The sequence below is a fragment of the Pinus tabuliformis genome, chromosome 5_2, assembly GCF_031772625.1.
Source record: "Pinus tabuliformis cultivar Carrire ecotype Pingquan chromosome 5_2, CPIR1, whole genome shotgun sequence".
NCBI classification, from domain to species: domain Eukaryota; kingdom Viridiplantae; phylum Streptophyta; class Pinopsida; order Pinales; family Pinaceae; genus Pinus; species Pinus tabuliformis.
The window spans coordinates 65,338,626-65,365,248 of record NC_142306.1 but is presented as its reverse complement, the minus strand read 5'-3'; the positions used below and the strand labels follow the sequence as shown (position 1 = coordinate 65,365,248).

General features: G+C 38.7%; 1 protein-coding gene across 1 annotated transcript in view; it reads left to right on the top strand.

Annotated features, from left to right (window-relative positions):
* AAT (aspartate aminotransferase) overlaps window positions 1-10,576 on the top strand; it is an 81,210-nt gene extending 70,634 nt beyond the window's left edge. The window contains exons 2-10 of the mRNA XM_089435857.1: window positions 2,012-2,249; window positions 2,361-2,454; window positions 2,588-2,691; window positions 8,322-8,570; window positions 8,745-8,858; window positions 9,155-9,238; window positions 9,461-9,631; window positions 9,768-9,881; window positions 10,093-10,576. Coding sequence (XP_089291983.1) covers window positions 2,012-2,249; window positions 2,361-2,454; window positions 2,588-2,691; window positions 8,322-8,570; window positions 8,745-8,858; window positions 9,155-9,238; window positions 9,461-9,631; window positions 9,768-9,881; window positions 10,093-10,245 — 1,321 coding nt within the window. The 3' untranslated portion in view covers window positions 10,246-10,576. The remainder of the gene's footprint in view (window positions 1-2,011; window positions 2,250-2,360; window positions 2,455-2,587; window positions 2,692-8,321; window positions 8,571-8,744; window positions 8,859-9,154; window positions 9,239-9,460; window positions 9,632-9,767; window positions 9,882-10,092) is intronic.
* Window positions 10,577-26,623: the final 16,047 nt, after the last annotated feature.

The following is a 26,623-nucleotide window of genomic DNA, read 5'->3' as shown; positions in this document are numbered from 1 at the left end:
ATATGTGCCAAATTCGAATTTTATGATGGAATGACAAGTGTATATGGGTGCTAACCCATGTGGGGACAATTTCCCACAAAAATCTCTACCAAATATTCTCCCAAATCCTTCCAAATGTGCATAAACTTCACAAATTCGAATTTTCAAGTAAGCAGCTTTCTCATTTAACGCTAGAAATTCGATTATATTTGAGCACATGTCATTTTCTTGATTTTAGGAGTCCACATCACCTTGAGACTTCACTTTAACTTCCCCATAATTTTCCACCCTATTTCCACAACATTTTAGCATGTGTGGATATTTATTTTTCTTCATTTATTTAATTTCTGGCTTAATTAATTGCCAGATTTCCCACTAAACTTAGGAAAAGTGGGTTTTGAGGGTTTAAAACACATTTTTAACCCATCAAAGTGTGTCATAGTAGAAAGTTGAGGGTGAGAGGTGCAAATTTCATTACTCATACCCCATACAACTTCTTTAAACATCACTTATTACATTACAAGTATAATTTTATTAGCGATTTCCGCAGTGCGGAAAATCTAAAAAATTAAAAAATAATTACTTAGACCTAACCAAATTCCATGAAATTTTGTGTGATCTAGTATGGTAATATATATCGACTCTAGACAGTAAGATGTGTTAGGGGTTCAACCTTCAAACCGTCACCTTGGCTTTGGAGTAAAAAGTGAGTGAAAAAACCCAGAAAATTATCTGCCTCTGGAAAAAAGGGATAATTAACCAGATAAAAAAAACACTCCAATGTGTACTCATTTGTTGATCGAGTCCCAATATCCTAGGCCTGTTATAGACTCAAAACTCATCATTACTAGTATCACTTATTCCAGTTCTCCGTAGGGTGTGGAATCTGAGTACAAGAAAGATGATGAAAAATAGAAGTAGAGTTTAAAAAACTCTATTGGCTAATGATAACTGATGGTACAAGTGTCCTCTCGAGCATCCTTGGGCATGGAGTTTTTCATATAATCATCAGGTGCCACTCCAGTGGTCAACAGAGACTTTTGGGCATCTCTCCAAGAAAATGAGTGCTTCCAGGTGTCCACCCATGAAAGGGGGATTTTTGGGCATCTCTCCAAGAAAATGAGTGCTTCCAGGTGTCCACCCATGAAAGGGGGATTTTTGGGCATCCTCCCAATTTTTTGCTTATAAAGGTTAAAAAAATAAAAAAATAAAAACAATATATAAAAAATTCCTACCCCACTTTCACTTTTATTTACCTTTTGTTCACTTTTACTTGATGCTCATTTTATTTTCAATGTTCATTGTCCATTGTTAATCTTCAGTTTTAACTTTAGAGTCTTCACTCTAGATACTAATGACCCCAGACTGAGTCTTTGACATGTCACTCCTATTTTTGAGTTTGAGTAATTTCAATTTACTATTTCAGACTTCAATATCTACTATTTTTCTTAGTACTAATTAGATTCTAGAATGATGAATTTAAATCAATGTATCAATATTTTACTATTTCTGTTCCATTTGTGGCTTATGAATCAACTTATTTATCTCTGAATCTGAATCTGAATCATGAATCATGTTTATATCATTTACAAATTCGAATTTAGTACTATTTAACTGTTTTCCATTTATTATTAACATTGCACAATGATGAATTTGCATGGAATGAATTGTTATTGTTGGGATTTTATCATTGTTGTTTTTATATTTATATTTTTAGAGGTGGGGACCCCTATGGTAGGCACCTGTATGGCCCCCTGCCCCCCTGAATTTCCCGAAAATTTGGGGGTGCTTCCACACATCCCCATGTACGTCTCCCTGCTCCTGTGCTTCCCTGTCACAGAAACTTGGTAGAACATTGACTAAATCTGTATGGTGGTAGCAATGAAGTTTAAACTTCGAATTCAATTAATGTTAGGCAACTCATGCTTGTTCTTTGTTAGATAATGCGATACAGTATAAGATTTTGGCATCTAACCAGATTTCCAACATTATATACATGTAATATTTCTTGGGTTCTGTGATATATGTATAGGACGTTTGGAAAAAAGGGGAGCTGTTGCTTGTTCAACATAAGAGCCATGGCTGAGACGGACAGTGGAAATGGTGTACCACAACTTGATATCTCACTGAGTCCAAGGGTGGCAGCCCTTAAACCATCAAAGACAATGGCCATAACAGACCTTGCAACTGCACTTAAGCAAGCTGGAGTTCCTGTTATTGGATTAGCAGCTGGTGAACCTGATTTTAATACACCAGATGCAGTAGCTGAGGTGAGTAGTCCACACCTAATGATAAATTTATACATTCACTAACCTTAGAGGATAATTCAGTGTCTACAATTTGGGATGGTTTGCCCTACTCTGACATGCCCTTGGATTCAGGCAGGCATTAAGGCAATTCAGGATGGCTATACTCGATATACACCTAATGCAGGAACTATGGAGATTAGAACTGCTATTTGTCATAAGTTAAAAGGTTATTTTCTCACTCTACCCTAATCGTTTCATTCAGGATTTTGTTTCTTGGGACCTCTAAAATAATCATTTATTTGTCACAAATAATTTTCTCTGATTGGAAAATTAACAAGACTGCTTGCTTGGATTCACAGAGGAAAATGGCCTCTCATATACACCTGACCAGATATTGGTTAGTAACGGAGCAAAACAATGCATCATGCAAGCTGTTTTAGCAGTTTGTTCACCGGGTGATGAGGTAAGATCAATTGCATCTATTTCCCAACCACCCAGGTTCTTATCTGAGTGACAAGAAACAGATTATTTTCAGGGAAAATTAATTACTATTTTATGTGGGAAGTCAAGGGTTTGCTTTGACCTTTCATTGTTCCTGCTGCTGTAGTATGCTTTGACCCATCCTAAACTATCTTTTTCTGCAAAGTCAAACAAGGGAAAATTCTCCACAGTTACAGTATGTCAAATGACAAACTGAAACCCATTTTCGAAAGAAAATTAATAAAATGACTTTGGAGAGCCAACATTCTAAATTAACTCTAGAGGGGTTTTAAATGTGGGGCCCCTGTTTTGAGGCCAGTGATTGGGGTCCAGTTTAATAAGGTAGTAACATTATACACTCCAGTTTGCTGTGTGTGTACCTACATATGCTATCATTGTATACATACATGTTTCCTGTGTTGCGTTGCAAGCATAGTAGCAAAGATTTAGGCTTTGCTGCAGAGAGATTTGGCAGCAATTTTCATGTATGGATATGGTATGGGGTCCAACCCATGAACGGCAAAAAAGACCCAAAAACCTCCAAAGAAGAAAACCCTATAAAAAAAATTGACAGATTTCAAGGAATGTGTTATTTTCTCTGATCTATTGTAAGTTATGCATCCCGAGGCCGAAGTTTTTCCAATTCAAGTGATTATTGCTCTGCTTCACGAGCACCTGAAATCTATCAAGAGAGGCCTTTAGATGTATTTATGGGCTGCTTTTTTGCTAATCTCAATGCATTTATGGGTTATCTCTTTGTGCTGCATTTTACCTCCAACAGAAATAATTCCAGGTACTTCAGCTTCTAAGTCTTAATTCAGAATGAATGATAATTTTCTTTCCTGATTCATCCCCTTAGAGCCTTGTTTAATAGATAGCGCTAATTTTATGTACTTGTATTTCTATGCTACAGTGATCATTACCGAGTATACTTCTGTGCGGGAGTCATACTAGGCTTTTTTCGTTATGTATCTTTTCCACACTGAATTGTAATTGTATTTATATCGATGTTCAAATCTTGCTACTACAGATTTGGGGTGTCTATGTGTCTTCTGTCAGACAGAATCCCCATGTCCATGTGTCCTGTGATTTAGCATGATGGATGTTATTGCAATAAAACATCCAGAAACAAGCATGGACTAGATAGCTCACTCTAGGTCCAAGCAGTGTTGCGGGGAGTGCCCTCCCCCCCGATCCCGCTTCCAATCTGCGCTCCGGGCGGGAGCGTACTCCCAAAATCGCTCCCGGAAAAAAATTTCCGCTCTCGACTGCTCCTGACCGCTCCCAGCGGGTGAGCGACAAAAAAAATTCGTGCGCGGAAAAAAAAGAAGCCGGTGGAAAAAATAAAGCGTCGCTGGTTTTGGGGGAAAAAGGGAGGGAAGGGAGGGAGGGAATATAAATAAACCCTCCCTCCAATCAATTTCATTATTTTAGAAGAGAGTGAGAGCAAGAGGAGAGTAAGAGAGGGTGAGGAGCAAGAGAGAGTGAGGGGCAAGAGAGAGCAAGTGAGAGTGAGAGCAAGGAGCAAGGTGCAAGGAGAGAGCAAGTGCCAAGGAGCAAGGAGCAAGAGAAAGCAAGGAGGGGAGATTGGAGGCCAAAGAGGTAGGTTCTAGCAATTTTTTTTTAATGTTCATGAATCATTACTAAATAAAATTATAAATAAATAATTTTTTTTCTCCCATTCCCATTCCCATTCCATTTTTTTGCAGATTCAAACATCATGGTTATATTTCTTGGCATTTTCTTCTTCTTGGTTCCTTTTTTGGTTATTATGGTGTTGGAGAGTAGAAAAAGGAGGGTTGAAAATGAAGAAGGGGATGAAGAAGGGGGTCATAGTGGATTTGATGAAAACCCTGGTGAGGAGGAGCTGGAGGAGAGTGAACATGAGTCAGCTCAAAAAACTAAACAAGACCAAACTCCATTGTGGAAATATGTTAATAGGCCTGAAGCAGGGAAAGGGGGTGGAACCACTAAATTTCATTGCCCCCATTGCAACAATAATTACACAGGTTCATACACCCATGCCAGAAAGCACCTTTGCGGGAAAAGGCCATGGGATGGAGATAAACAAATAGGAATCAAAACTTGTTCAGGTGTGTCAGCAGCAGATAGAGCCAAATACATAAGGGAAGAGGAGGAAGCCCAATACAAATCTAAAAAATCAAAGGGTTTCTTTGAACCAAGCTCACAATCACATGCACAAAGAACTCCTTCAGCATCCTCCCAAGGCAGTGGATATGGAGGCATAGGGTCACTAGGTTTAAGGCGTAGAAGCATATCAAGTTTCCTTGATGAAGGGTGTAGGAATGATGTGGATTCAAAAGTTTACAGGTTTCTCTATGCATGTGGGATACGATTCAATGTTCTTCGCTCACCTTATTGGCACGAAATGGTTTCTGCCATAAATGATGCCCCTAAAGGATACAAGAGTCCTAGGGACAAGGCAAGAATTGTTGGACTTGATCATGAAAAAGCAAAAATATCACATTCTTTGAATATAATGACAAGTTCTTGGATTGAACATGGGGTGTCCATTATCTCTGATGGATGGACAAATGTAAAAGGCAAGCCATTGATAAATGTATTTGCCGTGTCTGTTAGTGGTGCCATCTTTCTTTCAGCATATGATTACTCAGACAAGTTCAAGACCGACATCAACATTGCAGAACCATTACTTGAAACAATTGAGCGTATTGGGCCATACAATGTCATCCAAGTCATCACTGATAATGCTCCTAATTGTAAGGCAACGGAAGCAATTATTGAGGATAAATACCCCAACATATTTTGGTCTGGGTGTTTGGTTCACACAATGAACCTTTTGATGCATGATATTGTTAAGAACAAAAACGAACAATACAAATGGATTGGTAATTTGTACAAGAGAGGCAAAGAAATGATAAAATTTATTACAAATCATAGCAATACCCATGGCCTTTTCCGCAGTCACTCAAGATTAGAGTTGTTGAAGATTGCGAGGACTAGATTTGGTAGCTATTACCTCACCTTCAGGTGCCTTTTGAAGGTAAAAGAGTCATTGGCTAGCATGGTATCAAGTCCACACTGGCAGGTATTAAAGGAAAGGGTTACAAATGCAGCTGATAGGCAAGTTTTTGAACAGGTGGAGGAGGCCGCTCTTGATGGTATGTTTTGGGCACGTGTGAGGCAAGTATTGGATTTCACCAAGTCCGTTTATCACATGATTTGGTTTGCAGGTACGGATAAACCAATGATTGGCGAGGTGTATGAGCAGATGGATACCATGTTGGGGCAAATAAAAGATATTGTTCATAACAATGATCCCAACTTGTATAAACTAATTCACGATTGTATGTGTTTACAGTGGGATAAACTTAATGTTCCACTACATTGCTTGGCACATATCCTTATGCCAAAATACTACTCTGCATCTTGGTTGGGCCAACCTGCACCAGGGGGTGGGGTTAGGGTCAAACCCCATATAGATGAAGAGGTATCTACAGGATATTTGCAAGCATTAGAAAAGTTGATACCTGACAGGGAGGAATGTGCTAGTGTGCGTCTTGAATTAGGCAGATACTTCAGTTGCACTGGTTTGTTTGGTACCTTTCATGCAATGGAAGATAGAGACAAATTTGATGCTCTCACATGGTGGGAATCATATGGCGGCTAGGGACTTTTGCCAAAATTGGCAAAAAAGGTTCTCTCGCAGGTTGTAAATACTTCTTCTGCAGAGAGGTGTTGGAGCACCTACAACTTCATACATAATGTGAAAAGAAACAGACTCAATGAAAACCGGGCAGAAAGCTTGGTTTATGTGCACTACAACTTGAGGTTGTTGAGTCATTACTGTGATCGGGCTTATGAGGATCCAACATATAAAATTTGGGACAACCACCCAGAGGATGATAATTTGGAGGATGGCACTATACATCTTGAAGAACTGGAAGCAGAACTTATGAGAGAGGAAGATGAAGCAATAACTATGCCACCTCCACCATCTAGTAGCAGTGCTCGAGTTCCGAGTCTTGTTCCTTTGCTGTCGCTGCCTCCATCTACACCCTCACGTGGAGGGCATGTGCCTTCTGGTTTTGGTCGTTGGTTTGTGCGGGAGGAGACTCCTAGAAGACCACCACGACCTGCTCATACATCAGACACTTCTCGTGGCAAGGGCCACATGAAGTAGTAGATAATAGATTTACAGTTTACTTGTCTTTTCTAGTTTCTATTAGTTTTCATAACTGTTGAGTCTTGACTCTTTCATATCATAATGATATTTTTTGTAAACAATATATGACTGTGACAATTTAAGTTTGAAGTTTGAAGTTGGCAATTATAACTCATTGGTAATGATTCTGAATTATGAATATGATGCTTCGTGAAAGTTGTTTCATTTCATTTCATAATTCATTTTATAACATTTCATTTCATGTTAGATATTATTTCTTGTAATGGTTAAACTTAGCTTACAAGTGCAACTTTGGTGATCAAAGATGATAAATGTTGTATATTGAATTTTCAATTTTGAAAGCTTGAAATTGAAACTTTAAGATTGATGAATCATGATTCACAAGACTCAAGATGTTGTATGTTACTAACTTGTGGACGTGGTTGATGAGGATTATAACTTCTAGATGATTGATGTTATATGGTTCAATGATCAATCTATGTTTTTTTTATATCTAATTCATCATTCTACATGTTTTTGTTGACATATATGTGTCAAAATATAATATATATATATTATATAAAAATCGCTCTAGGATTCGCTCCCAAACCAGGAGCTTTTGAAAATGTCGCTCCCGCACCCATTTTCGCTCCCGCTCCCCGCTTTCGCTCCTACTCCCAAGTAACACTGGGTCCAAGATTAACTCGAGAATGAAAAGATCAAGGAACCTTAAAGATACTAGGAGTTGTGACGGGTACATGTTGATATTGGGAAATATTAGCAGTATAGTGTTAAGCTTGGAGGGAGATTTATTTACTAGAATCTAGATTAATCAGCAGCCTTCTGAAAATACTTGACAATGATAAAGAATCAGACAGCTTCTCGTAGAAGAAAGGATCTCTAAAATCCTAGCAAGTAAAAACTCTTGTAATTTATCTCTCTTAACATGGATGACATGGGTTTTCTTTCCAGCCTTTTCTGTGAGAGCAATGGATTATAGTTAAAAGAGGTTCATTTTTCAAATGTTTGATATAATGCCTAGTTGTCATGTGGTTAAAATATGCTTGATTGCTTGTGCACTTTGTGATTTAGGATCTCAAATAATAGTTATCTTGGTCCACTAAAGTATAATTTAAAATATCCAAGTCAACAACTATCTTAACAGACAATCTCAAGTGTTAAATGCTTTCATCTGTATATCTTTTCATATATGAAACAGACATCTGGTATGACCCTTAAAGAACTTCTTTTGGCTTCATAAAACTAGAATGTGGACCGGCTCCTGTACAAATTCATTTCACTTATGATTGTTGTCCGCAGCTTTTAAGTTTTTCCTCTCTATAATGTTTAAGTTTGGGTACATCAGTTGTGTCTTCTAAATCAGGCTATGGGGATTAGTTTATTCAAATAGGCCTTCTTGTTAATTGTCCATGTATTTGTAATTCTCTCTTGTTAGTTTGTTTCAGGTTATTATTCCAGCTCCATTTTGGGTAAGCTATACTGAAATGGCTCGGTTAGCAGATGCAACTCCAGTGATAATTCCAACTTTATTATCAGATGATTTTCTATTGAATCCAGAAGTATTTTCTTCAAAGCTGAATGAAAAGTCAAGGTTATTGATTCTTTGTTCACCTTCCAACCCAACTGGATCTGTTTATCCAAGAGAATTGCTAGAAGAAATAGCAAAAATTGTTGCAAAGCATCCTAAGTTACTGGTTAGTTACCAAAATTTGTCAAGAATGTTCTTTCATTGTTAGTTATGTTCTCTTTCATTCAATCTTCTTTCCAATACATTAACCTGATTGTAGCTATTTGCTGATGTATCCAGCAAGCTGAAATTTGTGGAATTAAGGAGCCTATTTGACATGTCCTCTTCTGATTTTTTTCAGGTTCTGTCAGATGAAATCTACGAACACATTATGTATCCACCAGCAAAGCACACGAGCTTTGCTTCTTTGCCAGGAATGTGGGAAAGAACACTGACTGTTAATGGATTCTCTAAGGTAATTCTTTTATCATTACTCGTTTGAGATTCAAACATCAACACTGAGGGCCATGCCATGATTTTTTATAATTGTAGGGACAAACCACCTTAAAACATGAGGTCTTTGTCATATATAATGAATTAATTTTCTGCTATTAACTTAAAAACCTTTAGTAGTATTAATCCAATAATCCTCTTAAGCAATGATAGCCTGAGAATTATTTGTATATAGCATGAATGTGAATGGACTGTAACTGACTTGTTTGAATTTCTTGGAGAGTGTGACTTATAAAATTTGAAGTATCCTGTCTCCAGGCCTTTGCAATGACAGGTTGGCGACTTGGGTACTTGGCAGGACCAAAGCACTTTGTTACAGCTTGTGGAAGAATTCAGAGCCAGGTTTGTTGGATTACTGAATGGCATATATTTGTCTTCAATGAATTTGTGACATACTAGTTGAAATAGTTTTAGACTGCCTTCCAATATTTAGCACTCCCTTACACTTTATTTCCTCCTTCAGGGTTCAGACCATATAGTGTTTTATCATAAAAATACATTGTTCACGTACATTAGGCACTGGCTGACTATAGGCTTCTGTTGGAATGTCCTTGGTACTTATAGTCCACATCAGGTGCTAGCAGTATCTCTCAGAAAGCAGGGGTTGCTGCTTTGGCCTTGGGATATGCTGGTAGTGAAGCAGTGTCTACTATGGTCAAAGCATACAGGGAGAGGAGAGACTTCTTAGTCCAAAGATTGCAAGCCATGGAGGGTGTTAAATTACCAGTGCCTCAGGTATGCTTCATTTTGCTTGAGCATATGTCCTAGATTATGCACCTATTCGTTGAAATACTGTATTTTCTTATGACTTGTAGCCTTGTAGGAGTAACCTTGAAATGTTTTACTAATTTAGTTTCTTCTTCTAATGAAGGGTGCTTTTTATTTATTTCCCGATTTTAGTTCCTACTATGGAACTGAAGTGGAAGGTTTTGGTGTTATCAATGGCTCAGAAGCTCTCTGTCGTTTCTTCCTAGAGAAGGCACAAGTATGTGTAATTGTTATTCTTTTCATTATAGTGCAGCGACCATTTGGAGTTGACACAGTTATCTGATATCATTGCATTCATTTTTACATGGTCTGGAATTATGGAAAACTTACTACTGTCTGAATTTTTTATAACTTGCAATTTTGGTATCCTCATCACTATTGTTATTATTTATTGGATGGATGATGGTTGAAGCTTGTCATAAATGCAGGTTGCTCTTGTCCCAGGAGATGCCTTCGGCAATGATGACTGCATTCGTATTTCATATGCTGCATCCCTTGACACGCTTAGAACAGCCATAAACAATATAGAGAAGTCCTTGTTGCTTCTGCGCCCTGCTGCTGCAGCATCTAAGGCAAGCTAACTACTGAGTAATATTTAGTGATTCTGAAGAGCAATAATGTTTCACATGGACCATATATCTTGAAATGGCCTGAAAGGTGGCCAGACTATATAAAGAACACTGGAAAAAATGTTCAAGTTTAGGTAGAAGTTGAGTTGAATGTTTCAACCATCTCTAGGTGTTGAAAATTTGCTATTGCTGTTATATGTGTTCATTTTACCAATGTTCGTAGTAAAAGTCAGTTTCTTGTTTCCAGTCAGGACTTGGGATTCTGAGCTCCTGTTTGAGGTGATCGTGTAAGCAAATCTATTTATGTCACTTTTATTGTAAGATAAAAAATTGTTGATTGCTATGACCATTTTCTACAATGATTGATGCAACTTTAGCTTTGATATATAATACACATTAAATATTTCTATTCTAAAATGAAGAAGACAAAATGCAGAGAGAACTGGACTAATTCTCTACATACAAAGCTTTGGTAGACGACTAGCATGAAATAGCAAGGTCACAATAAAACATCTTATCCTGTATAGGTAGACAATTATATTGCGTGAGCTTTCTGAATACAGTGAACTGAAAAGCGTAGGGGCATCAGACCTAGACTCACATGAAGAACATTTCTAAGTCACGATAACCAGGAAGGTTTACAACTGCAGGCAGAAAAAAGATAAAGATAATAGTCAGAACAATAATCAGTAACTGAGATTGAACTATGTCCAATCAAAGCATGAGTAAGAAATGCAAAAATGAAACCTGGTACAAGGGAAATGCACTCAATGTAGCTTAACTGGAAATTAACAAAAAACAATTGAGGACATGACATCGGATTAGGTAAAGCAACTCTGAAACAAGGATACTTTCTATGGTTCCATGTATGTTTCATGATCTTCAAAGACAGGTTGGGGACTTAACCAGAAATCATTTTTAACTTCATCATCAACAAGGCAAGACAAGTTTGGGACTTCCCCAGAAATCATTTTTTTATCTAAGTTGCACGAATTGCTCAAATGTCTGGAAGTTTCCGAAACAGGTACAGCTGGAAACATGACCCCCGGAGAATGGAAACGTATCGTCATAAATATGTATGTATGTATGTAGTTTTTTTAAAAATAAGTTAATGCATTATCTTGCAAGAAATGAAACACAAATGACATTTTAGAAGGAAAACCCAGTCTATATTAACTCTCATAGATGATTACATGATTCAAAATCCAAAATTATCCTTTATAGATGAGGTTGCACATCGAAGATTCGAAAACCAGCCTTTATACATGAGGCTTTACATTCAAAATCACGCTTTATACATGGCTATATGTGTTGAAATGAAATAAAACATGAGCTAATGACAAGTACAATTACATACCTTATAGTCCTCATCTTCATCTTCATTAGCAAAAATAGAACAAGGTGCTCTTTTAGTGCAACTAGAGCGTGGATTGATTAAAGATAAATTAGTTTGTGGAGTGATTAGAGATAAAATTTAGTGGTAGATTAAATAATTTTTGGCCATAAAAGTGCCCCACACCCTTCTTGGGTGCTTGAGTGAGCCCCCATAAGCAAAAAAGTGACGGAAAAAGGGAAAATTTGGGCCGAAACACCACCGAAACGTTTCTGTGGCATTTCCAAATCAAGAAACGCCACTCAGGCGTTTCAGTAGCATTTCAGTGTTTTGGGTACTGGTACAGCATGAAACGCCGGGTTCCTAGAAGTTTCGTGCAACATAGCTTTTCACTTGAAGTTCACCAAGGCAAGATAAGTTTGGGGCGTCACCAGAAATCACTTTTCACTTCATGTTCACCAAGGCAAGACAAGTTTGGGGCTTAACTGGAAATCACTTTTTTACTTTATGTTCACCAAGGCAAGGTTGGGGCTTTACTTGAACTGTTCTGATTGGCTGAGAGTTATGATGACGAGGTTTAGCTGAGCACTTACATTGGCATTGCATTCAAATAAATTGGATTTGAATAACATTCTTTTAATATTCTTTGACAGAAGTTTAAGTACTTTATTATTGGCCATTGATGTCTTTGAGACATCCTTGATGAGAGAAGGTTTGGCTTGAAATTATTTGTTTATACTGCAACTTGTGTGCCAGAGGACTAAGTGAGCAACTCTTCCAACAGGATAACCTTGTGATCTGGATACTTCCACTAGCTTTAGCAAGGTGGTCGTACACCAGTGAAGTCTTACAGCAGATTTTTGCCCTGTGCGCAAAAAGGAAAAAAAAAAACTGAAAAATTATTAATCCAGCTCCTAACTCTTCTCATTATTTTCTCACTGCCCCTTAGATTTATGTCCCTGTGCCCCCCCGAGCTTTGCTGACCATATAGGATGTTCCACTATTACATGATCTTAGATTCACTTAGGAATCAGGATAAACTATTGTTTTTAGAGCAGCTTTAAAATTTTCTTCATTCCCTGTTTCACCATGAATTGTTTTGAAATTTGAAGAATAACAAAATTTATTGCAATCATGGTCATGGACCTCCCACTTGGTATTTGTCTAAAACAAATCCATTGATTCTTTGTTCACAATGAAAGTGTAAAGTAACACTAGCTGTTACAATAGTGTTGTTCAAAGTCTCAGGAATGAGAGCTAACTTGGTTATATTAATTGCATATAAAATCCATGCAATATGGATTCCTTCATTGTGAGCTTTAATGTAATCAAATAAGTTAAAGGCTACTTGCATTTCTTTATTTTTATTTTATAAAGATATAATTAAGAACATCATCAATACATGACTTAATCTATGAATCAATAACGCTATCTTATGATTGTCATTTGTGCCTTACTAGGACTTTCAAAGAATCTATAATTCTTGAGCACACTGGTTATTCTCATGAATCTCTCAAATTGACTTTTGTTTGTAATAGTAAGAGCATTTCTTGTATGCTTTTTCCTGGTTTGTGGGTTGAATGTTATTCACTTTTAGTGATAGGTCCCTTTTTCATTTCAATTATTAAGTCTAAATGTATTCATTAATCTTGTCAATTATAAAGTAATGATTGCATTTGACTTGGTGTCCGACTGCATTTTGTTGCATTCATTATATATCATATAAAATGCACAATAATTTACACAATATCTCATGAAGTAGGATAATTGGTCAATGACTTTGGCCCTCTGGACTCTCTGGAATTCAACAATCAATTTTGATGAAAATCACCTTTAAATTGATTAAAATTGCAGATTTAATTGCACAAATTGATTCAGCAGCCTAAAAACCCTTGTGGCGCCTGGATTATGCAATTTTAACCCTTTCAATTTGCAATTCCATGAAAAAATCTGCCTATTATGTAAACTTGCAGACATAAATTAATTTTGTAAATTATAGTGTGATCGTCATAATTGAAATGATGTCCTACTACATTTTGTTATATTTGCATTATCTTAATACAATAACTTAACACGGTATTTCATGGAGTATGATAAATGATCAATGATTTTTCCCTTCTGCCTCACTAGAATTCGGCAATCCAATTTTTTGCTGAAAATGCTTTCAAATCAATTGAAATTGCAGATTTCAATTGCACAAATTGATTCAGTGGCCTCAGAAACCCTTACAGCTTCCTAATTATGCAATCTCAAAACTTTGGCTTTTCAATCCCATGATTTTTTTTTTCTGCTGGATTCTTGTGGAAAATCTTCAATTTATGCGACTCTGTAAACTTGCTAGATTGAAAGGAGTTCCACCCATGTTTGTTCAAGGCTATCAATTGCATTCGCAGATTTCAATTGCACTAATTGATTCAGTGGCCTCGACAACTGTTACAGCCTTTGGAACATGCAATCCCAACACTTTGGATCTACAACTCCATGAAAAAGTTATTCTGTTGGATTTTTGTGGGAAATCTTTGATTTAGGCTACTGTGTAAACTTGTTGGATGGAAAGTGGTTCCACTCGTGTTTGTTCAAAGTCCCTAGTCAAAATGGGGTCAACTGCCATGAGAAAATTGTGCATTGGTTCTAATTGTCTACTTTAAGCTACTTATTCTAGTATAGTCAAAGGTGTCATGCTCAATACATAAAATGATTATTTGTTCAAAACCAATAGTATAGTAAATCCTATTCAAGAGTATCGAGAAAATAATCATTTCATGGATTCAAAGGTTGACTGACAAGATGACATCATTTCATCTAATCAAACCAAAAGCTGGTTGAGGACTTCATGCTCGTATGGTTGGATATGGTTTTCCCTTCTCAAAATATCATCTAGAAGTGCTCTACTAGAGATTATTATAAGGTTGTTTTGACATCCAATATCTCATACAACCACCTAGTTTATTTGAGCACATCCAAACAACACTCATAATTGAGAGCAAACTTTGCCTTGAGTATGAGATCAAAAAGCATTGCAAGAACAAAAACCACATTCCTTTTCCTATCCTATATTGAGCCAATCCCCTTGGCTCAAGAAAAATGAAGCTTAATCAAAACAATAATAAATAAAACCAAAGAGTTAGATTACCATATACTCCCTCATGCATGTCATGTTTCTAGTATATCAGAGATTTGGACACTCACTATAGAATGTCAACTACTTAATCAAAACAATAATAAGTAAAACCAAAGAGTTAGATCACTAGATACTCCCTCATGCCTGTCACGTCTATAGTATATCAGACATTTGGACACTCACTATAGAATGTCATATCAAATACTTGTGGGAGATGTAGCTGTTCAAGACATGCCCCCAACATTTGTAAAACTTGAGAGATACCAAAAAATGTTCAAAACATGTATGCATATGGGTCTCAACATGTGTTTGATGCAACTATTTTCTAATTGTTCGCAAAATTTATAATTTTATGTCTATTCATAATTCATGTGCTTTTATATTTATGTGCCTTGATGTATCATGTTTTGGGGGTTTATGTACCTTGCGTCAAACACCCATATCCCTATGTCCTCATGTTAGGTGAATCAACCAAGGAGTTATTTTCAAGCAAAGTGGTCATACAAAGGCTATATGGCCATCTACATTTGCCTTTGGGCATATTGGGATAGTACTCACACTGCAAGGGGTGTCACCCCAATGCTTTAACAATTGTCACATATGCTTGAAATCTAAAGAATATATCACTTGAACTTGGGTTTGCAACAAAGGATTGAGCATAACATAGATCTTGTTAGTCAACAAAAACATAATGTTTGTTTTGTGTCTAATCAACATGTAATTTTTGGTTTTCCAAATATGAAATAAAATTTCAACTTTGCAAGTATGCGAAACCATATTGAAATCAATAGTCTACAACATGTTCTCTCTTAACAAAGCAACCTTTCAAGAGAGTTGTGTGTCACATATTGTTTGCAAAGGCTCTTTGTGCATTCCTAGGAACCTAAGCTTTATGACAAAACCAAAAATATGCTTTAATCTCTCAACCTTGCTTATAAAATCACACAAGGGCTAAGTTGGCCCAAAATGACAAATGCAATTACTAGCAACATGATAAAATTGGCAACCAGGGAAAAACTTCATGTGGGTCATCTTATTCATGGCTGATAATATTTTTATTAGATTCCTCGCGTCGAGAGGTGTAGGATTGATATAAATATCATCCGATTCCGATAAGTATTCATGGAGATATGAATTTATTTTGACTATGGAATTATTATCAAGCCGACCTACAACTCATGTAGGCTCAGAAGCCCAACAGTCGCATTTATTCAAACATCAACGTTGTGTATAAATATAAGAGGACTTTTCCTCATTTGCATTCACTCTTCTCATCACATCTCTCTCTCTCTACTGCGCAGAAATGAGTCTCTTCTCTACTGCGTAGAAATGGGTCTCTCTCTCACACATGTGAAGCCGGAAGCTGTTGAACCTAAAGCTGCAACTGCAGAAGCAAATATTGACCTGCGTGGCCTAGAAGATTTCCTCTTTGGAACTACGCTGTAGGTCCATCTGGATCTCCTCTGAAAGCCGCAAATTTTGGTGGTGGAATGAAGTCAATCCGATCAACGGTTTGCAAGATATCGACTGCCCTAGTTTGAAGCCAGAAACTGCTGAAACTGAAGTTGCAACTACAGAAGTAAAGATTGACCTGCGTGGCCTAGAAGGTCTCCTCATTTGAACTGCGCTGTAGGTTCATCTGAACCTCCTCTGGAAGCCACAACTTTTTGTGGTGGAATGAAGTCAATCCGATGGTCGGTTTGTGAGATATCGTCTGCCCTAGTTTGATAATGAAGCCGCTAATGTTGATGCTGCTGATCTAGGGTTTGCTACTGCTAATATGAATTAGATTTACTGTACTATTTCTCTCTGCTGAATTATTAAAGATAAAAGAAGATTTGATCAAAGGGTTTCCCCACACATTGTGGGGTTTGTCCCTGGCTAGCTGCCACATCTTGTGTCTCTTGTCTTGGCTTGTTTTCTATCGATCGTTTAATGTTCTATTTGCACTTTACTTTATGTACATGTGATTGCTAATCTGTGGAATATAATAAGAAAAAGAAGTAAACTGTTATAAGCATAGAACATACCATAATTCAACATGGTATCAAAGCTGAGGTGAAGACAAAGTCCGAGCAAGAGCAAGAGAAATCACCAAAGAGAAGATTGGCAAGGCTATCCTAAAATAACTATGGGGTCCTCAACACTCTTTCCTACCGAAGACAAGCTCCGTGAGAAAGTTGACTATCATGGATGGAAGATGTCTATCGATTTAACCCTAGAAGATCCAGGAGTGGTGGACCATGTAAGAGGCAATATTGTTGAGCCTCCATCAAATGCATCCGCTGCTGCATGGAACAAATGGAAAACCGAAGAAGTCAAAATAGAAGATCATCCGGGACTCTATCAATAAGCACTTGGTGGCCTACATCTCTGAACTGGACACCTCCAAGGAAATCTACGATAGACTGGGAAACCCACGACTCTTGGAGAATTACCATCCGAATGGTACGTGTTCAAGACTACTCTTCTGAACTATAATGTAATCCTTGGTTTCAAGGAATTAATGGCTAGATGCATTCAAGAAGAAACAAGGGAAGAAGAGCAAGAAATGCCCATGCCTAAAGGTCTTCCTGCTGCCTTTTCTTCTCATGCTAAGAAAAGAAATAATTCTGGGACTAAATCAAAAGGAAATGCTGGACCTAAGGGTGGAAGAAAAGGACGATGTTACATCTGCGATAAAGCAAGTCACTATGCAAGGGAGTGCCCTGATAGAAAGGACTCACACCAGGACGATGATCAAAATCTCTCTGATGGCAAATCAAAGGAATGACAAATTCAACAGCAAAGGTAAGAGGAGAGCTCGGGATCGAGGAAGAGGACAACCATTCAAGAAGGCTAGAAAGTCTAGGATGTATTAAATGCACCTGACCTCAAAAAGAACCTAGTGTCCATCTTGGCAATGGAAGACAAAGGCTTCAAGGTAACCTTCAGAAATGGCAAGGCATGTATATGGAAAAATAATGTTAAAGATGCCTTTACTCTTGGGTTTAGTGTTGATTCATTATATCGGGTCAATGGAAGTCCGCTAGGTGTCATGTCTTGTGACACAACTCTTCAGTTTGAACTTTGGCATTGGAGGTTTCATTTCAAAGCTCTACCCGATGTAAGACAGATGGTAACAGGGATGCCCGAATTCCAAGTAGAGAAAGAAGGTGTATGTCTGGGATGTGTCGAAGGAAAGCTCAAAAGGGGAGCATTACCCTCAAGCCAAAGCACGACCTCTGATATATTACAGTTAGTTCACTCAGGCATATCTAAGGCTGGCATTAAGAGGGAGACTACTACACCACGTACTCTTGAGCAGAATGGTGTGGCGGGAAGGAAGAACCACACGATTGTGGAAGTTGTCTGGGCCATGCTACATGATCAAAGACTTCCGAAGTTTCTATGGGCTGAAACTACAAACACTGTCGTATAGCATTGGGTTACAAGACTCCTGAAGAAAAGTTCACCGGTAAGAAACCTGATGTTTCTCATTTTAGAATTTTTGGAAGCCCTGTATATTTTCATCTGCCGAAAGAGAAAAGAAATAAATTGGGTGCATCTGGAAAGAAGGGAATTTTCATGGGCTATGGTGAAAATACTAAAGGCTATAGAATCTATGTAGCTGGTCAAAGGGAAGTCGTAATTATTCATGATGTCACCTTTGACGAAGATATGGCTCTCAGCAAGGTGAACAATCTTCCGACTTTGAAGAGCTCTCAAAAAGCCGACACCAGGGAACCGAAAGAAAAGGATGATGAATCGATGCCTGATGTAGAAGAACCCATGGATCCGATTGATCCTCCTCCACATGAGCCTTCCTCTTCTAGGAAGAGGCCTTCATGGCTTAGGGGGCTACTTGGTGATGCTGAAGGACATGCTGGACCCCGAGGAACCTTTCGTGAAAGTAAGAAACCTAATAGGTATAAGGGATACCTGACCATCATGAGCACGATCATACAAAATAAGCCTTCATCATTCTCAGACGCCGTCAAACATCAAGTATGGAAGGATGCTATGATCGAAGAATATGAGTCTATCATGAAGAATGATGTCTGGGAAGTAGTTCCCAGACCCCAGGACAAGACAGTTGTTACTTCCAAATGGCTTTACAAGATAAAGCATGTAGCAGATGGAAGTACGGAAAAGTATAAGGCTCGTTTTGTTGCTCATGGTTTCTCCCAAAAGAAAGGTATAGACTATGATGTGATATTTGCACCTGTTTCCAAATATACAACCATTCGCTCGATCATAGCCCTTGTCGCTTCACAAGGATGGAACCTACATCAGATGGATGTCAAGACTGCGTTCTTACACGGCTCGATCAAAGAAGAGGTCTACGTGGAGCAACCCGAAGGATTTGAAATTTATGATCGAAAATCTCATGTATGCAGGTTGAAGAAGGCTCTCTATGGGCCGAAGCAAGCACCCCGAGCATGGTATGAGAGGATCGACAGCTAGTTGATGACGCTAGGATTCACTAGGAGTGAAGTCGATCCTAACCTTTACTTTAAGGTTGAAGATGACAAGCCTCTCATACTGGTGCTGTATGTGGATGATCTCTTTCTAACAGGTGCAAACCCTCTCATTCACAAATGTAAGAGGGAGTTGGCTTCTGAATTTGAAATGAAGGACCAAGGACTTGAAGTATGGCAGAAGCTAAGGGAAATTTTCCTATCTCAAGGAAAATATGTGGTAAAGATATTGGAAAGATTTGGTATGATGGACTGCAAGTCTGTGCCTACCTTGAGGATCTTAACTTTTAGAAGTTATATGGTAGTGATGTCGAACCAGATTTGGGAAATGCCTCTGAGTTTCAAAAACTCATTCGCGTTGATGTTCTTGGTGAACCTCCGTCCGAACATATGTTTTGCAGTTAGCACTGTGAGCTCATATTTGGTTGAGCCTCACTACATTGATTCCAAGAATCTTCTAAGATATATTCATGGCACAATTACTAATGGATTGAGATACACTACCGGAAATATGAAACTGCATGATTATTCGAATGCTGATTAGGTAGGTAGTGTGGAGGATCACTGGAGCACTTTTTAGTGTTGTTTCTCTTTGGATTTTGCTTCGATATAACGGATGAGCAGGAAGCAGAAGTCGGTTGCCATAAGCACTGCTGAGACCATATACATATCTACGAGTATGATCTCGTATGAAGCTGGCTGGTTGGGAAGCTCTTCAGTGAGTTGTTTCAACACAAACCACTATGATTCTCTGTAACAACCAGAGGTGGGATTCGATTTTTGAGGAATCCCGTATTCGTCGATTGCTCCAGCAGATAGACATTATCTAGGATATGGTAAGACGATGAGCAAGGAGGCTCCATCGCATTAAGATGATGTACATGTTGATACACCTTGTCAAAGCCCTGAGAAAAGATCTAATCTGTGATTTTCCCAAACGACTTGGAGTTGACAAGAAACCCTTGTACGAGGGTCCTGCATGTTGCATACATTGAGCTCTGGGAGCTCTGAGGGCTTACGGTTCTTACTAGAGCAACATACGACCATAGGGTGACTCACCCTCCCCTAGTGGTGCGCACTGGAACAAGATGACTCGCTCTCTTGTGGGACAAGATGATTTTCTCTCTTGTGGAACAAGATGATTTGCTCTCCTATGTAGCAGGATTGATGTGTTCTCCTATGAGGCCTGGATTGATGTGTTCTCCATGGCGATTGTAGCAGGATTGATGTGTTCTCCTGTGAGGCCTGGATTGATGTGTTCTCCATGGCGGCCTGGATTGATGTGTTCTCCATGGTGATTGTAGCAGGATTGATGTGTTCTTCTGTGAGGACAGGATTGATTAGTTCTCCTGTCGAGGCATCCTACCCATGCAGTCTGGGACTCATGGGAAGTACCTATCATCTGATCAATGAGCAGGGAAATGAAGTTAGGGACCATAGTAGTACCGATGGATGCATCGTTGTATCTACCGTACTCCCTACACTGGGATGACCTACATTGATCTGGGATCAATGATACTGGTCTGGGACCAGTGGTAGGAGTTGTACCATACTATGACACTGACTTCGGGTCGGTTGAGACTGGTCTGGGACTAGTGGCACATACTCCGAGACTGATTTCGTGTCAGTGTAGTACTGGTCTGGGACTAGTGAGAGTGGTACATATTATGACGCTGACTTTGGGTCGGTTGAGACTAGTCTGGGACTAGTGGTACACTCCCTGAGACTGCAATACTGGTCTCGGACCAGTGGTAGGAGTTGTACCATACTATGATGCTGACTTCGGGTTGGTTGAGACTAGTTTGGGACCAGTGGTACATACTCAGAGACTGACTTTGTGTCAATGCAGTACTGGTCTGGGACCAGTGAGAGTGGTACATACTATGACGCTGGCTTCGGGTCGGTTGAGACTGGTCTGAGACCAGTGGTACACTCTCTGAGACTGCGATATTGGTCTAGGACTAGTGGTAGGAGTGGTACTTACTATGAAGCTGACTTCGGGTCGGCTGAGACTGGTTTGGGACCAGTGGTACGCACTCTGAGACTAACTTTGAGTCAATGGAGGATGATACTGGTCTAGGACCAGTGGAGTTGTACTCACTATGACGCTGACTTCGGGTTGGTTGAGACTGGTCTGGGACCAGTGGTACATACTCTGAGACTGACTTTGAGTCAGTATGATACATCCTCGATCATTTCTTCTTCTTCATAATTCGGACAAAAGCAGAGTAGAACAGAACAATGAAAGAGCAGAGAAGAATAGAGAAAAACAGTATCGATCAGTGCATGGCAGAACAAGACAAAGTAGAATAGGCAGAACAGAGCAGAGCAAGGCAAGGGTCAGGCTGTACAGGGCAGTGCATTTGATGGATGAATAGTAACGATCGATAGACAGAGTACATATGAAGTTCTCCCTGGTTGAGAGGGAGTGATAAAATTGGCAACCAGGGAAAAACTTCATGTGGGTCATCTTATTCATGGCTGATAATATTTTTATTAGATTCCTCTCGTCGAGAGGTGTAGGATTATTCCGATAAGTATTCATGGAGATATGAATTTATTTTGATTATGGAATTATTATCAAGCCGACCTACAACTCATGTAGGCTCAGAAGCCCAATAGTCGCATCTATTCAAACATCAACGTTGTGTATAAATATAAGAGGAATTTTCCTCATTTTCACTCACTCTTCTCATCATATCTCTCTCTCTCTACTGCACAGAAATGAGTCTCTTTTCTACTGCGCAGAAATGGGTCTCTCTCTCACACATGTGAAGCCGGAAGCTGTTGAACCTAAAGCTGCAATTGCAGAAGCAAAGATTGACCTGTGTGGCCTAGAAGATCTCCTCTTTGGAACTACGCTATAGGTCCATCTGGATCTCCTCTGAAAGCCGCAAATTTTGGTGGTGGAATGAAGTCAATCCGACGAACGGTTTGCGAGATATCGACTGCGCTAGTTTGAAGCCGGAAACTGTTGAAACTGAAGTTGCAACTGCAGAAGTAAAGATTGACCTGCGTGGCCTAGAAGGTCTCCTCATCTGAACTGTGCTGTAGGTTCATCTGAACCTCCTCTGGAAGCCACAACTTTTTGTGGTGGAATGAAGTCAATCCGACGGTCGGTTTGTGAGATATCGTCTGCCCTAGTTTGATAATGAAGCCGCTAATGCTGATGCTGCTGATCTAGGGTTTGCTACTGCTAATATGAATTAGATTTACTGTACTATTTCTCTCTGCTGAATTATTGAAGATAAAAGAAGATTTGATCAAAGTGTTTCCCCACACATTGTGGGGTTTGTCCCTGGCTAGCCGCCACATCTTGTGTCTCTTGTCTTGGCTTGTTTTCTATCGATCGTTTAATGTTCTATTTGCACTTTACTTTATGTACATGTGATTGCTTATTTGTGGAATATAATAAGAAAAAGAAGTAGACTGTTATAAGCATAGAACATACCATAACTCAACACAACAAATCCACCATGAAGAAGTGATTAAATTTTATTATATATATATATATATATTTATTTATTTATTTTTTCGCTAGTTGCAATAGAGATTTCCAAATTCACTAGGTTGAGATTGGGGTGGTTCTTCCATAGATTGTACGGTTGCAAATCTATCAACAAGGCAAGACTAAAGAAACTATAGCTATCTTAGGACTTATAGAGTGAGAAGCCTCTTGTATAGCCATACCAATCGTTCCACCAATTTCTTGGATGCTTGGTGCCCAACTTAAACAAAAGGTTGTGCGAAACAAGAATTAGGATCTAATCAAAATAGTATTCAAATTACTTAAATGGAGTCTTCTTTAGCATATTCCAATGAATCTAGTCCCTCGTTTTAGAAGGTAAGGCATCATAGAGTAGTTTGATTCCTTTGTGAAAGAATTGAAGAATTGAAAAAATGGGTTTTTAGCAGGAAGGTTACCTTCATCCAGAATGAAAAGGAATCACTACATTAAACACTCATTCACATAATGCCAAACTTGAAGCTTCACCTTTAGCCATGTAGAAACACTTTTATAGACCCCTGAGATTCAAAATGGTCATGGAAACACAAGATTAATTAATTTTAACATATTCAATATCCATTTTTCACATTATATTAGTCCTTGTCCATGAATATTGGTGATTTCTAGTCCACCTTGAGCTTAGGGAGTGCAAAAGATACTTTGAAAGCTTCTTTCCTGCACCTAATTAGCAGAAAATAACTTGTCAACCCTAGTACGAGATATTTAATGGGCTTTGGGCATGCATGCTTTATTATCTTTTCAAACAATATCAAAGTAAATGGGCGGTGATTAAATAGGGTGGCTTGAGCAATGACCAACATTGACTCGGGACTTTGGCTATTAAACAAAAAATGATTTTGCTAAAAAATTATGACCTTATCTAGTGATTCAAGTACTCTATTGTTTCCATTCGGCAAAACAAAGTGTTTCCATGTAGGATGAACACTTTAAGATATCATTCACATAACTAGATCAAAGATGAATATACCAATGTTTGGACATGCACGATTTATGATATCTTCAAACAAAATCAAAATAAATAGGATCCAAGGGATAAAAAAAATGCTCAAAATTGAAAGTGTGCGACAGAGCTTGAAACCTATACGATTGGATAGATCTCGACGGCCTAAATCCAATGCAACTCATTTCACTCAAATCCGACATTGGATGCTCCCAGAGTCGCATTCTGTTCGTTTTGGGAAACAACTAAAAAAATTGAAATTTGGGTTGTAGGGATGCTCAGTCAGTAGTCCGTACGTTGACTGGGCCATGACTTGGTAGGGTGACTAGGTCCTTCATCGACCAATGGTTGGTTGACACTTGGCATCAGGCGATTGGTTGATGCATGCTTTATTTTTATTGGTTGAACGTTGTTGTGGTGGCCCAATGAGGGAGTGCCATGTGGCCTCCTCATGGCTGACCAAAATTTGTATCGAGGTTGAAAAACACCCACGGGAGTCGAACTCGAGACCAAGTACCAAGCAGCCAAGAGCCATACCATCGCGACACTGCTATGTCACTTGATATATAATGGATGCGAATTATATTTAAAGTTAATCATTGGCATGGTTGGGGGTAGAGCTGGGGCTAAGCCCCAGCCCTGGTCAACACGCCCAAGAGGAACAAGGGGTGGGACCATGGGCCAGGGCTGAGCCCTAGCCCCATGGTGATGACACCCACCACAAATCATACACCAGAGCTAACCCCTGAACCGTGGGTGGAGACTGTAGGATGGGGGCTAGCCCAAGTTCTCATTTGGGACCACATGACCTCACTACAATGGATGGAGCGCTCAGTCCTCAACATGGAATTTAAGCGCTAAACCCAGATTTTATGGATTGATATGATCGCGTGTCAAGCGGTTGGGGGCTCGATCGGCAGGGGCAGGTAGTTAGCCCCGACCCCTAGGCACGTGGCCTAATTTTTCGGAACTGGGGGCTTAATGGAAAAGTTGACCATCCTACAATTTCGCCCAGGTCAGGTTTGTGCCATTTCTGCATTTGGGGTACTCAAGCCAAGTTGAGGCCGAAATAGAGGATGGTTAATTGCAAAATTTGGGAAAATGAAGAAACAACGTTCAACTAAAAATGGGGTTTTTTTACTGTTATGGAGCCATTGGAGAAGGGCATCATGAAGACCATGGTTGGAAACTTCATCATGAAATGAGACCCAAAAAGTTTAACAATGAAGGGAAACAAAAGACTGCTGCAACTACACAACATGATTTAGGATTTGACTCTGGGGATGAAACAAAGATCACAACCATGGGATTCAAAGGTAAGGACTCTATTGAAAATACTAATTCTTCAAGTAGTAACCTTAATGAAACTCAACAAGGAACAAATAGACCTTTCCCACATTAGAGTCATTTCAAAACATACCAAGATAGACACACCGTTTGATAGTGATTCACAAACAAACTTCATTTTTGAAGACACTGTCAAGAAATTGAATTTGGAAACAACTCCTCATCCTAAACCATATCCTTTAGGTTGGATGTCATGCAAAGTTGCATGTGACAAAAAGATGTAAATTAAGGTTTGCCATCACTACAAACTTTATAGATGAGTGTAACTTGATGTCACTCCACTTGATATTTGTGGTATTGTTTTGGGAAGCCCATATCTATATGATAGGAGAGCCATCTTTCATCGCCATGAGAAAAAATCACTTGTTTAAAAATGGAGTGAGTACATTGTTAGAGCACATAACAAGAAGTTGAATTTGACACTTGTAAATGATGGACAAATGAAGAGGTTAGTAAATGCTAGTAAGAACTTTGTACTCAGATGATAAAACCCAAAGAGGATGTTGAAAATGAAGCATTCCAAGGATGTGATGCAAAGTTAAACTCTGATTTGTATGAGGTTATTAACACATATGATGAGATGTTTTAGGAGCCCAAAGGATTGCCTCCTAAAAGAGGTATCCAACATGATTCTTGATGGAACATGGTAAGCCCACATGTTTCCATTTTGAAACATTTAATGGTGCAGTAGTTAACTATCCTACTTATGATAAGGAACTCTATGCATTGGTGCAAAGTGTGAAAACATGGAAACACTATTTGATGGGAAAGGAAACTATCATTCACACTGATCATCAACCATTGCAATACTTGCAATCACGAACTAGGCTACAACAAGAAAGGCACTTCGGATGGATGGGTTTCTTTCGACAATTCCACATGGTGATAAGGTATAAGAAAGGTACCTATAAAAAGGTTGTTGACATGCTTTCTAGACCAATTGTTAGCGCTTCAATTATTCTTAAGCATAATTCCACCATGCATGAGAGCTATGTTGAACAATATGCTTTAGATGAATACTTTAAAGATGTATATGCAACTTTGTGTCAAGGAAACCAAGTAGAGGAATTGGATTACCATGTGAATGATAAACTTTTGTACCATCTTGGCAAGCTATGCATTCCACAGGGTGAAAGAGTCAACATCATAAGGGAGACACATACTTCTCTTATTGTTGGCCATTTCGATATTGGCAAGATAGTGGCACAATTACAAAGGTATTGTTATTGGCCAAGAATGAATGAAAATGTATAACAATATGTACGATGATGTTCTTTATGTGCTACAAGTAATCCTAGCAATAGAAAGTTAGGATTGTATACTCCACTTCCTGTTCCTTCCCGTCCTTGGGAAAGTGTTTCTATGGACTTCATACGAGGACTGCCTATGTCTAAAATAAATCATGATTATCTTTATGTTGTGGTGGATCGTTTCAACAAGATGTGTATTTTGATGCCTTGTAAGAAGCAGGTTACAGCTGAACATACTGCACAAATGTTCTTTCAACATGTATGGGTACATTTTGGATTTTCCCAAATCCATTATTTCTGATCGAGATTCTCGATTTGTCGGGAACTTTTGATCAAGATTATGGGCACTCATGGACACCAAGTTGAAAAAGAGCACAACATTCCATCCACAAACCGATGGTCAGACATAA